This window comes from Artemia sp. Qi Xiang Cuo, chromosome 18, assembly GCF_049724085.1.
Source record: "Artemia sp. Qi Xiang Cuo chromosome 18, ASM4972408v1, whole genome shotgun sequence".
Taxonomy (NCBI): domain Eukaryota; kingdom Metazoa; phylum Arthropoda; class Branchiopoda; order Anostraca; family Artemiidae; genus Artemia; species Artemia sp. Qi Xiang Cuo.
The window spans coordinates 32578278-32592519 of record NC_142811.1 but is presented as its reverse complement, the minus strand read 5'-3'; the positions used below and the strand labels follow the sequence as shown (position 1 = coordinate 32592519).

The window sequence follows — 14242 nt, the reverse complement described above, 5'->3', positions numbered from 1 at the left end:
TTTTGACAGTGATTGTGGGTTTTGCTGAATAGCCTTGATCTGTATTATCCTGAAATTTTCCGTCTCAAGTCAGCCTCAAAAACAGGTTATTACCGCCTCCTCAGAAAGATTGCACCATACCTCTCGACTTACTTACCCGCAGTGTGTCCGCATTCTTTTCTATAACTCTTGTCATTTAAATCCCTTACCTAAAGGAACGAAAAAGTAAGCAGATTAACTACAGTTCTGTGTTAGCAAAAATAACATACGTTACCAAGTTAGGCACATTTATTCAAGGAGACACACAAAAGAAAAAAAAATCACAGTATAATATCAGGTAACCAAACAACCCTCTTCTTATTCTACAGTTTAGCTTTTTGATTGTCAAATAGAAGGGTATAGATATCTCGCAAACTTCGTTCAAGGGATTCTCTGAATTGGCTCGAATGGGTTGTTGGACTGCAATTAAAAGCAGACAAACCAAAATTGATTGTAGTCTTTCGTGGGTTATAACAGCAGCCATAACCATCTGGTACAAGTGGGCCAAAACACATGAATGAGTCACACTTAGCGTTAACCTGTAAGAAAAATCAGTTTACATTTACTGATGGTACCTTCCCCCATGCCCAAAGTGCTAATATGAAATATTCCTACAGTCCTTATTTTTCTACTTGACAATCCACCTAGCTGGTTTACGTTCAGGATTCTAAAGATGACAGAAAAGGGTTCCCTAGAAAATTAACACACACAAAACTCAACCCCAGCAAAATTTAATAAACCCGACAGAATTCCATAAAATGAACCGAGACAGAAATCAACCTGATAAAACTTGCTCAGCAAAATACTACTGTTTCAACACTCACTCCGTTGCCAGACAATTAGTCCTGATCAGAGCATGAAAGAACACCTCGCTCTGACAATAGTGCGTCGCGCCAGATGTATAGAGGAAGCACCGGAAGACCGGTGCCAAGGTCCAACAATCACCAAGGTTGTTGGTGGCTAGCGCTTTGAAGACGCGTTTTAAACGTGTTAAGTATTGATGATGACAATAACGATTCTACCACCGAAGTCTGTGATGCTCAATACGATAACAGCGAATTAGAACGTTACATTACTGATGAATTAGATGAGAATGTGGTCGATAACAAAGACGATAATCCTGACTATCGTCATCGTCACTATCATTACTGTCACCGTTGAAACCGCTATCTTAGACGACATCGTCGTTATGATGAAGACCCGCAGTATTATCGTTGTCATCTTCTACCTCATTGACAGCTTTTTAAACATTAATGACATCGTTTTAACAACTGAAAATATCAATACAAAAGATTTTTTGCTAATATCAACTTCTTAGCCCCGGAGCTTTTTCCGTCGATCTGTCATAATGAATTTTCGCCAAATTAATCATTACTTTTCTTGAACTGAGAGAGAGTTCGGTATTAGTGAAACAGATACTTTCTCTGCGGTGTGTAGGTAACTAAGGAGCAGAACAGTAGCCTCCAAAACCCTTTTTTGACACTACAGTCAAACTTTTTTTAACGTTAGAATACATAGAACTTGCTCCAATGCATTGCTTTACTTTTCTTAGCTAAAACAGCCTATTACTTTGAACATATTAAATAATAAAACATTCATATAAAATTTCAGAACTACTATTTCAGAACAGTAGACATTTTAAACACCCATGATTTTCTTGAAATAAAAGCAGCTTTCATACTTAACTGTCTTCCATTTTTTGCTGATTTAAACATAGAAGAGAACATAGAAGAAACATATTTCTATTTTTAAGGACCAGATATGTACTGCTGTACATGAATGAATTCCAGTAGAATGCTTAACATTAATCTATTGCGGCATAGTGTCTTTACGATTCCCATAGCAGACGCTATTTTTTTTTAAAACAAGGTTTGCAGTCCGAAAATCAGAATGTGCTTTTGATTTTAAACAAAGGCATTCTAAATAATGATTGTTTATTTAAACTAACTTAGCTTCTGAACTCTTTTTCTGTTCTTCTTACTGGTTAAAAATATTTTTCATTTCAAATGTAATATTTTTTCAAAAAAGGGCTAAAAACACACCTTTTTCGGATATACTGTCTTATTTGTAAACCTTGGTCAGCCTTGTGATATTATTTTGTTGCTTAGATGTTGTTATGAGAAATAAAAAAGGACACTGCTCCAAATACGAATCGTCCTTAGTATAGCTGAAATCACCCTATTGCCTTCAGAGGGTTTAGGGAGTAGGTGGCAGCCCCACTTTTCTTAGTGACAATTTCTGTGTGTTCTAATTTGGACTTGACTATTCATTTTTATTTCAGTACATTTTCGGTATTATTTGTTCATTCGTAGTATTTTCTGGTGCTTTTTGGTTTCGTTTTATTCATTCATAGTAATTTCTATCTCTTTTCAGTTTGAATCATTATATGGTTTTATTTCTGCTCGTTACAACTTTTAATATTGCTCTTTCCTTTTCTCCGAAGAACCTTTTTTTACAGTTTCTTAAGTTTATACATTAAAAAATGGCATACCTGACTCGTAGATAATCTCATGTGTGAGCTTCTTACGTAGCCATGATCAAGAAAAATAGAAGGAAGATCCATGCCAGATTCAATGGCTAACAACTTAAGCCCAAAAAGATGTCGGTCAACTCCTTCGCCATTCACTGCCTAAAAAAAAGAAGGTATTAACCATGGGTCCATGTAACACAATGTTATTGCTTACTGCTGCCACAAATTTTTCAAGGAGCTCTAACGCCACCAGTCAGCACTGAGAGAAGTAAATTTAATAAAATAAACTAATTTGGAGAGAAAAAGAAAAGAAGCAATGCTTCCCAACAAGTTGTCTATCAAACGGATACACGACATAAACCGATTTAAATATTTTGGTATAAAATTCTGACATTCAGTAGTCCATGTGATTCTGTACGGGTAATAGATCTAGCAAATTGCGTAAGCGGTAACCGTTTCTTCTTCTGATCTTAATTTCAAATTTCGTAGGAATTTTGCCTTAATAAACTAGTCTATTGCCACATATTAATATTTGAAAGATGCTACTTATTTAAGATACTTTGGTTCGAAGTATTTTATTTAAAATAGATTAAAAAAATATATTATTTTTTTTTCCTTCTAACAGATAATAAATTCTTCAGCTTACACAATAGATGCGCCGTGCTATTCGCAATGAAATATTTGGTTTTCCCCTACTCTACAATCTTATTATGCTGATGCCCTTGGTTTTGGTTTTAGATTGTTGAGCTAAGTGTTGTTTCACGAGAAATTGACTTTTTACTTTGTTTATTGAAAATATGACACCGGGTTATTTAAAATTTTCAAACGAAGCTTATTTTCAGCAAATCATAAGACACTAGTCTTTTACGGGCTTGAGAAGGCACCAATACCAAATTTTGTCGTAGTAATTTCTGCTTGCTTCAAATTTGACTCCATTGTCTTCTGTAGTTGCTGATTGTCTTCGGTTTCCTTTCTTCATTTAAAGTGTTTTCGTTCGTTTTAAGTTTGCCACATTTGCTCGGAACAACTTCTAGCTATTAATTTTGAATGGGTAATATTTAGGCAGTTAGGGTAATTCCCTAAGTAATCCTTGAATGATCATGAATCGATAGAGGTGCAAAGATCCATATATGAAAAGATGAGGGAGCGTTTACCTTGAAAGAAATAAAGCAATAAATATGTAACATCCATTTTAAGTTGAATTTGTGATTTCTGTAAACCTAGAATTTAATTTTTTATGGCTTTTCTGCTAAAGCTCGCAGTTTTTTTTTGGGGGGGGGGGACTGGCTGCTTTTTGCAGATTTAAAATTCAAATTTGTCGCAGGTTCAATGGTTCTGGGAACCTAAAATTCTTTAACGTAGAATAATTAGACATGACTGTCTTAGAGATCGCAACTGTTTTGCATCGGCGACTTCCATTCCGTTTGGTTCAAAAAAGTGAAGTTTGAACGCCGTAGGATTAGGGGAGGATTTGCATCACAGCTTTTCCAAAGACAAAATTTTGATCTGACTTTCTCATCTAATAGTAAACTTTTTTTTTTACCTTGATTCTAAAATATACATTCATTAGGCGGGGTTTAAACCACCTACCAGCAATAATTATATTAGAGGTGGCGTAGCTGTTTATCTACAGAGTAAAATAAAAGATGATGGAACCATATTTGATTTCCAGAGAAATGAACCCAATATCAAACAAAGCAAAGTATTTTAGGAGCACCTCCAGTACCCTTTTTGAACGGCCAACGAAAATCCAAATCCATTAAGGAACCAAAAGAAAAGCAGAGAAGGAAAAAACGAAGAAAAGCAGAATTTCTAACTTATACTAATAATAATTCTTGAACAACAATCAATACAACTAGAAAGAAAACGGAATTAGAATTCTAAACTTCAAGCAAAACAGAATAGACAGTCCTGCATTAATCGACCATCCTAGGATATTTCCACACTCACCCGGGGCTGTTTATTTCGTTTTGTATAAGGGAAAGGAAGATATTTGTTGTTTGGCATATGTTACTTGGAGTGCTCACTTTGATCGGATAGGATCTTCCTGCAAAGAAGGCCGATCAACCGTCCTAAATAAAGCCAGTTTCCAGATATGCCTCCCCCTTTTTTGCTTGGGGTCCCAAAGCTCAATTGGCACCCCTTCAAATATCCAGAATCACCTTGAAGTAATGATTGATGCGATCTCAATAAATGCCTTATAAAGATATACAATCCAGTTATATAAGTCATTCATACACCCTATTGCAATTTACGGCTATCTCCTTAATGCCATTTCGTGCAAAACTCACTTGGTAGCAGAGGATCTAGAATAGGGCAAGTAAGATAAGCTGTCGCACCACTAAAAACAAACTACAGCTTTCAAGCAAAGGTTCAATGTGACTTGTAAATACTCTTGTAAAAGTACATCCACTCATTTTCTTCTGAGGGGCTTTCTCTCCTTGTGTCACCTTTGTTAAGGCGATAAAACAAACAAGCAACCACACGGTTTACCCTGACTACCAGAACGTCACACGAATGAAAGTACATTTGAAAGACAGCTTTATTCGATACTTTGCAACTGCTTGGAACCGGATTCCAGGGAGGGGTGATATTCCGTAAAATTAATCAGTTTGTTCCCTCACGAAAAGGTTCAGCTGCATATAACTTAGTGTTTAAGCTGGATAAAACACTGTTGACATATTGGCGAGTATTATTCAACAGAATAGCGGTTTCTCTTCCATCAATTTCAAAATCACCCAAAATCAAAATGAGTTTCGGTCCTATTTGACCTTTAACTGCATATTTCTGCAGTTTGATTCGTCAGTTTCTGAGCGCCTGTTTATCTGTTGGATAAAACAGTTGTTTTCGTACTTCATTGACTTTCTCCGTTTTATTTTTGTGGCGTTTATTTGGAGAGTTACTTCAGCGCTTTTACGTAAGATTTAGTTTCATATCTCTCCTACATACTTGAGGCATTTCTTCTTGGATGATTCCATTTTTCTTTTTTATGCCGTGGTTTAATAACACAGAGATTGATAGATAAACTGACATCAATTTAACCTGCAAATTTGGCCTGTGAACCATTAGCGTAAGTAACAACGAAGACCACACTGCCTATCCATTATGCAAATAACAAAAGGTACCACGTCGAGGAATTATTTCAAGACCGTGAAATTTAGACAAAACTAAATGAATATTTCGGCTGCATATGTAAGGGCCTGTTTCTTCAGCAAAACAAATAAATAAATATGAAACAACACTTAAAAGAAAATACATGAAAATTAAAACAAAAACCACCAATTATATATATATATATATATATATATATATATATATATATATATATATATATATATATATATATGTATATGTATATGTATATATATATATATATATATATATATATATATATATATATATATATATATATATATATATATATATATATATATATATATATATATATATATATATATATATATATATATATATATGTATATATACTACTACTACTACTATTAACAACTCACCGCAGCACCAAGCCGCCTGAGGCCAAAACAGCTACGCACGCTCGTCGTCCACCCCACTCTATTCAAAGCCTCCCTTGTTACACCCACCCACGACGATCCCAGGTCCGGTAAATCTTACTTTATGACGTCTTACCACCCCAGACAATAACGACCTGCTTTCCGTTTAGCCCTAGATGGTTGGCCGAAAAGAACAATCTTTGGCAATCTGTCATCCTTTATCCGCACAAAGTGCCCTAACCACCTTAACCTTTCTTTCATTATAGCCCTAGAGAGCGGGATTGAACCACATTTTTCGTATAGCCTACTGTTTGAAGTACAGTCAGTCAGCCTGGTACCCAGAACAATCCTTAAGCAATTTCTCTGGAAAACATCTAGCAAATCTTCATCCGCTTTTCGGGGCGTCCATGCTTCAGAGCCATATTTGACCACTGTCATCACTGTAGCTTCTTATATTCTAATCTTGGTTTGCAGACTTATCTTCCTATTCTTCCAGACTTTTTTCAAATGTGAAAAAAAACCCTGAGCCTTGGCTATTCTATATTTAACATCTTCACTGCTCCCACCATTTTTACTAATAATACTACCAAGGTAAGTGAAGCTGCCCACCTGATCAATCTTTTCATTACCAATCTTTTCATCTTTTCATCTTCACTTATTCCTAGACTTAGTGACTTAGTCTTCCTAACATTAATTTTCAATCCTATTCTAGCACCCTGAACTCACACAACCTCTAAGATTTCATTTAGTTTGCTAAAACTGTCATCTAGGATCCTTAAATCATCAGTATATTCTAGGTCCAGCAGAGTTTTTCCTATTCCTTTGATTCTATAATCTCCCATTGCCGTTCCTGTGCTCTTTAAAACAAAGTCCATCAAAACAATCCATGTAAAGGGGGATAGAACACAACCCTGCTTAACTCCTGATTTAATACAAAACCAGCTGCTAACCTCATTTCCTACCTTAACCGCAGCAATGTTATTCTCATACATAGAAACAATACCTTCCATGCATTTGTCTGGTATACCATACCGGGATAAGATCTGTGGTAAATCTTCTCTATCAACAGAACGGAACGCTTGCTCATAATCTATAAAACTGATGACCAAAGATACTTGACAACTCAGGCACTTCTCAACCATTAGCCTAAGAGTGAAAATTCGGTCGAAAGATTCTATACATTTTAAATGACCACTTTGTTCTTCTATTAAAAACTTGTCTACGGCATATTTTAGTCTAAAAAGTATCATATTACTGAGTAACTTGATAACTAAAGAGACCAGACTAATCTCTCAATAATTACCATACTCACTTTTATCACCTTTCTTATAAAGCGGCTTAGTTAATGTTTTGCTAAAATCGTTAGGTACTTCCTCTTTTTCGAAAATCATATTCATAATCTTCAATAACTTATTTCTAACCTCAGACCCACCATATTTAAGAAACTCATTTACCACCTCATCAGCACCTGGAGCCTTATTATTCTTTAATCCTTTTAGTACTGTTGCTAATTCCTCCTCACAAAACAAATCTTCCTTCACATCCAAGGTATCACAAACTTTTTCATTTTCCTCTATATTTTTTCCTGCAACTCTATCTCGGTTTAGCAAATTCTCAAAATGTCCGGCCAATCTCTCTTTAACTCTTCCTTATCACTAATTGTGACCCCATTCCTATCTTTATCTTTAACTATCTTTAACTATCGGGACAAGTCCGAATTGACCACTCCCTCTCAATTTTATTAACGTGCCAGTACAATATTTTACTATTATGCCATCTAACTGCATTTTCTAGATCCTCGGCTATTTTATCCATGGCCTCCATTTCACACCTCCTTAGTTCATATTTTAATGCTTTCTTCACTTTCTTTACATTTCTTTTGTTTTAATACGATTTATCACTCAGATAATTCTTGTACAAGTCCTTTCTCCTTACTATTAAACATAAAGCTTTTTCACTAATATTCTTTGCTGCAGTTCTAGCTTTCTTCCCTAATACGCCTTCAGCAACTTCACAAATTATTTTTCTAAAATCATTCCAACCATCTTCCACATTATCAAATTTTAAACTCTCAAGTTTAGTATTCAACTGTTCCTGGAAAGTTTCTCTCAAATTCTCATCCTGGAGTCTACCAACATCATAGCTTCCCGGGAGGTGGTTACCCTTCCGATATTCCAGCTTTAGATTAACCCTTCACACTACTAGATGGTGATCTTTACTTTTAACATCAACAACGGCACTCCTATATACCCTAGTATTTTGTATTGATCCTGCCAGTCTTCGGTTTACAATAACATAATCAATAAGGTTTGCTGTCTTACCATCACGTGAATACCATGTTAACTTATGAGCCATTTTATGACCAAACACCGTATTGGTTATAACTAGATTGTTATACCTACAAAATTGCAAAAGTCTGTATCCATTACTGTTTTCTTTTCCTACACCAAATTTACCTAGGCTAGGATACCATCTGGCTGCTTTAGAGACTCGATTTGGAACGAGGGTCCTCTAAGGGTGTTTTTTTTTTATTATTAATTCGCTAGCAAAAAGATGAATATACCAATCGATGCACCTTTTTAAATTCTTTCTAAAAATACTAATTGTTATACTTCCAAGTTCCATTTTGAGCCTTCAAAGGGACCTTAAATTGACGCTTTGTTTCTTACACTTTATTTAATAGAATTAAGATCAAAACCTACCGTTCGGTTCAAAATCCGATACTATGTTGATATTTCACAGTCAGGTATTCCACAAGCACTGATTTATTAAAATTTAACATCTCCAAGAAATTTAACAGTTTATAAGTATTTTCATTGAGCCATTTTATTTTTCAATGCTATTATTGGTTCACGGTGGATTTTCGCAGCGCGAATGAGACAAACTAAAATTTACCATTGTTTGACAAAACTGACGGAAAATGACTTAAATAACACATTGCTTTCAAAGGACAAAATTTAATTCAATGCTCTTTCCAAATATACTAGCTATTTTTTCCGTCCCAATTGCACTAAAGCCGCCTTGATGCTGCAAGATACAGCCCTAAGCTATATGCAAATTTCATCTAGTAGCTAGCGAATTAATCAAAAATATCCTTCTAAATATAGAAAAGTTTAAAAAAGAAAATACCTCAATCGCATACCGCTTGTGACAATCAATAGCATCCAAAAGCAATGAGTATTTGTCTTGATCTGAAGCCCTCGTGTCAAGCATTGTAGAACAGAAGGTAACAACCTCAGGCAGGCATGATCGGATTGTTTCCGTCCTCCCATCTTTAAACTTTCGAGTGGAAGCTGATTCGTAATGAGCACCAGGCTCTCCGTGAATCCTATGTGAATATGTAAAACATTATATAAGATATGGCACACCTTCCCATTCTTGGTTATTGCAGAATTGACATTTCTGTTTCTAATTAAGTGGCTAATTATCCCAAATCAATCACACATTCGAAAAAAATTGGCTCAAAATTTATTAGTTGCAAACGAGTAATCGTAATTTTCTCTGAAGCCAAGTAATACTATCGATTGTGAAAGTTTACAAAGAAAAGGTGGATTAGTTTCAGCTGAAGTTGGTCTTGGCTTTGGCTAGGGCGTCTACAGAGGCTATTGCAGTGGAGGGACGAGCGTGGGATCTGAAAAAGGATTTTTGCCAAAAAATAACATATTTCCCCTTTTCAGAAAATTATGCTTGTTTTAGAGATTTTTGGCTTTCTATCGGAAAGAAGAGAGCGGTGGTAGTGTCCCATTAAAATATAGATTTTCAGTTGAAATTAGCGCGTCCAAAGGCTTTAGTATTTATGCCTTATTCCTTTGTGACAGATTCTAGAGCATGGGAGAATAAATAAATGAATTTGTTGACTTAACTCAGTCCCATATAATAATACACGACCAACAAAAAGCACAGCTTATAATTGTTAAGGATAACAAACACAAGACTTTAATTCATCAATATAAAAAAAAGCAAGTGAATAAACAAAATGCAAAAAAACAAAACTCGAATATGAGAGGTCGAAAGTGAAAGTTATGGTGGACAAGCAGCGCATGGAACGTGACTCCAACATGTGCAAAAAAAAAACAGAAAACAATAGAAAAGATTACAGAAAATGCTTAGGCGGGGCTCCTACGGTGTCAATAAAGTTTCTCATGGAATTCCGCATCATAAAGTTTGTCGCACTCACACAAGACTTTCCCCTTTTTGACTTGACAGCAATTTTTCATAGTAAATAATTGAATTAATCAGACGAGGACCTGAGAAAATCATCTTATTAAGAATTTTTTTTTTCCTTTTAATAAGTAAGGCTTAGGTTAAAATACTGTTTTTGTCAAACCCTTATTCTTTCACCAAGCAAAATATTTAAACAAGTATACACTACTATATATGTAGACACTTATTTGTGTGTAGTTTATTTAAATTCATTCCATAAGTCTCCTGCTATTGGCTAAACTTTGCGGACTTATTTGAAAAAGTTAAAGAAAGTTAAACTTTTTTTCGACAGTAATAAAATCAACAAAGTTATGCGAGGAAAACGGTTTGTCAATTTTTATGGACAGCTTTATTAACTTTTTTTACGCCGCGCGAGCCCCACATTATACTTCATCATCAAAACTCAGGAAATAATACTTAACATATTTTCTTTCAAATTACATTAGTTATGCCCAAAAGAGTCGGTTGAAATTTCTTTTTCAATCTATATTTATTTGAGATTATGGGTTATTTAATTGATATCTTATTGAAAACCTAAATTTTCCAAAATCAATAGAAGGAAGTCGATACGCTCCAGGATGTCTCGAAGAAGGAGGTTGAACCAACAGAGGCCTCTCGTAGAAACACTTACTTGGCCCGTGTATGTTAAAATGCTATATTGCAATGTTTGCATTCCTTAAACGTTTCAAGTCTAAAATATTAAAAAAATTAATGTTTCTGTCTCCGATACATTTTCAAGCTTTAATACCGACGTAAGAAACTTCAGAGTATTCTCCCTGCTTTATTTAGAAGTATCTTTAATGGTTTTCTATGCGTCCAAAAATATTTAGATATGTGATTGTTCAGTAATTAAAATAAGATGCAACCAAAGAGTGGTACTTTATTTTTGAAATTAAAATGGCAAAATTTGCTTTGCAACATCCTTACACCCAATATTTTGGGCCAATTTTACACGTAAATGCACTCGAAATGATAGAAATTGGCCAAGAAAAAACCATGGATAGCGGTATGATTCGATCCTGCCGATCTTTTGCTCTAAAAGTTAGAACTCCTGGCATGGAACTTTTTGAATATCACGTTTTGAACGACCAAAGACCATCAACTCAGTTGTCGTTTGCAATTTGGTACTAAAAAGTCGCAGACAATCCATTGTTTTTATTATCCATTGGTTTAATCCATTTGATATTAACCTGTTGTTAAAACCAAATTTCGAATTTTGACGAGTCCATCGCTCTAACAGCAACAGCTATGTCATCTGCAGATAGAATTCCAAAACCATTTTATCCTGCAGGCATCTCGGAAGATCATTGATATGCATAAAAAAGCGAAACTAGCATAGAGACCTGTGGGACAGAAATATAATCAAGGTAATCTGTGCTTAACAAATGACCACGAAAATCCATCACGATCTGACGATCACAAAGGTATAATTTTAGTACTTCTTGTTCTTTCCCTCATCAGTAGCGGATCCAGGGGGGAGGGGGCGCCCCCCTAGCGTAGTCTAAAGTAGTGTCATTTACCTAACTAACTCAAGTTTGCGTTAATTAAACTTGCTCATAACGCAAGTTTATCGGATCGACCTATTTTGCGCCCCCCCCCCCTAAAGAAATTATTTTCGGATCAACCTAATTTGCCCATCCCCCCTAAAAAATCCTGGATCCGCCCCTGCCCCTCATAAAAGATTATCATGATTTAGAGTCTCAAGTGTTTTTTTTTTTAATATCAGGGTGCACAGTCGATACACGGTATTTATTATTCAAGCATTCATTTAATTCCACTAGCTCGGGACAGGACCACCTGGAGAAGACTGACAGCCCTGTCAACTAGTTCCCTCTACGCTGGCGACCCTTCAGAGCAACAGCTTTAAGTAAAAAGAAGGAAGTAATTCATTTAATTCTAATGAAACAACTGTAACCGCTTGTTCCGTTGAATGGCTGGCTGGGAACCAAAACTTATACTTAATAAAGAAATTTATTGTATATAAAGAAGAAGAAATACTTCCCTTAAAATTTTCTCCTTGATCTTAGACAACGGTGACGGAAACGCAATAGATTGACAATAATTTAGACTAGATGTATCAAGAGCTCCATTAAGCCAATAATGAGCAGAGATAAAGTCAAATAAACTTCCAAGAGTAAAAGTACCACAAACTACAATAAATAAATAAATAAACTCAAAACGAACAAAAATTACTATGAATAGCCGAGTCAAATACGAAACGAGCAAAAAATTAACATGAGCTGGGCTGATAAATCCTATGCCTTTTCAATACCAGAACGCAATTAGCGCTTTACTTAAAAAAAAAAAACAACAAACAAATGACCGTGGATTGTCAGTTAAATTGACATATACTGACATTTCTTCGTTAAGGTTTCGATAATTTTTATTTATGAAAGTAAGAAAGGTGAAAACATTTCAAGCGTATTTTGTTTCCAGTAAAGCGCAAATTGTGTTCTAATGAATTACCATTTATTAAATTCTTAAAAACCTCTAGAAGTTCTTCAGACGTAATTGGTGCCAAAAATACAATAGAATGTTCAGATGGCGGGAGATGTTACCTGTGGGACCTAAGGAAAGCATTGTCAAAATTTGTTGAGACAATAAATGATCCAATAGTTTTAAAGTAAATCACTAAACGTAGCAATAGGTAACAACAGCTTCTCACCTTGTAAAATAAAATGGTAGCAATAACTTCTCAATTTCTAAATTCAATACCATTCATATCAAATAGTGCTTAAGAATGATACATTTTTTTATTGTTTCCAATACTGTCATTAATTTAACTCCAAGTTTTCCTAGGAGAACCTGAATTTTGAAAAGATTTTTCATAATGCGATTTTTCACAGTCACTCCCTAAGAACCATCACGAGAGAATTTGTATAATTTTGAAACGTGTAATATTTATCACAGTGGGACATTTAATTCTAGTTTTGAATTATAAGTGTCCCAATAATATCAATAGTTCTTCACGTATCCAAGTCTTTTTTCGTAATTAGATTCCCAACTAATATACGGACAAAACATATCAATCTTTTCATTTACAATATTTTAAAATTTATTTAATGGTAGGTTCAGATCCTTCTCATTAATTACAGAACTCAAAACCAATATCAACAAACTCTTGTTTTATATTTCGTAGACTCTTATGGGTCAAGTAAAAGAGTAACAAAAATTCTAGAGAAGAAAAACAAAGTTCAAGGCAGGGAAAATTTCTACCAAGTTGAGAGATTGAAAGGGTGCTTGAAACGACCCCGATACATCACAGGAAAATCTTATATGTCTGTACCAATTAATTACGTTTCTCTTCTTGATTCACTATTTGCAAGAAAAACAAAAATTAAAACAAATATGTTTTCGCTATTGCTCATATCAGTATATTCCAAAGTATATATGATAATACACAAAAATCGCCTGGATGACAATCAATAGCCAAGTGAAATTAATTTAGCAGCTTGCAATTACAAAATGCAGGACTTCCTACTGAGGTGGAGAAGGAGCGCGCTTGTTAGACGATGTTGAAACTTAGTCTATTCAGTTTTCTCTAGAAACACATACTTGAGTACAATAATATTTATTTGTATATTTTTTAAAAGGCCTGAATTAGGCAAAACACGCTCCTTGTCTTTCCCGTGAGTCCCGCGGTTTAACTCTGTTGATTCATTTTGCATAGCCCGGCTTTCTTACGTTTCAATCTGGAACAGGAACACGGTCTCTGATGCTTAAATGGATATCAAGGTTTGTATCTTTTTGTAGACCTTCTATCCCATCTTGGATACATAAACAAGCCCCTTAGACTTAAAAAGATCCTAATATTATCACTTACATAAAGCATACATTACAACAATGAATTTGGACTGGGCACATATTCTTACCGAAAAAATGCAAGCTGAATGGCCACTTGTATGAAGCTATCAGGACTGACACGAAGGGATTTGAGGGATGATTTCCCAAAATCTTCAAATGTGAAACAAGTCATTTCCAAATCTTTGACAAGCCTTAAAAAAAGTTATTCAGGTTTGGGTGTAAATACCAAAGCAATTTA

General features: G+C 34.9%; 1 protein-coding gene across 1 annotated transcript in view; it reads right to left on the bottom strand.

The window, feature by feature from the left end:
* Positions 1-255: 255 nt before the first annotated feature.
* LOC148941416 (carnitine O-acetyltransferase-like) overlaps positions 256-14242 on the bottom strand; it is a 75773-nt gene continuing 61786 nt past the window's right edge. The window contains exons 11-14 of the mRNA XM_089104538.1: positions 14073-14195; positions 9127-9325; positions 2510-2647; positions 256-557 (exon numbers count right to left, since the gene is read on the bottom strand). Coding sequence (XP_088960664.1) covers positions 342-557; positions 2510-2647; positions 9127-9325; positions 14073-14195 — 676 coding nt within the window. The 3' untranslated portion in view covers positions 256-341. The remainder of the gene's footprint in view (positions 558-2509; positions 2648-9126; positions 9326-14072; positions 14196-14242) is intronic.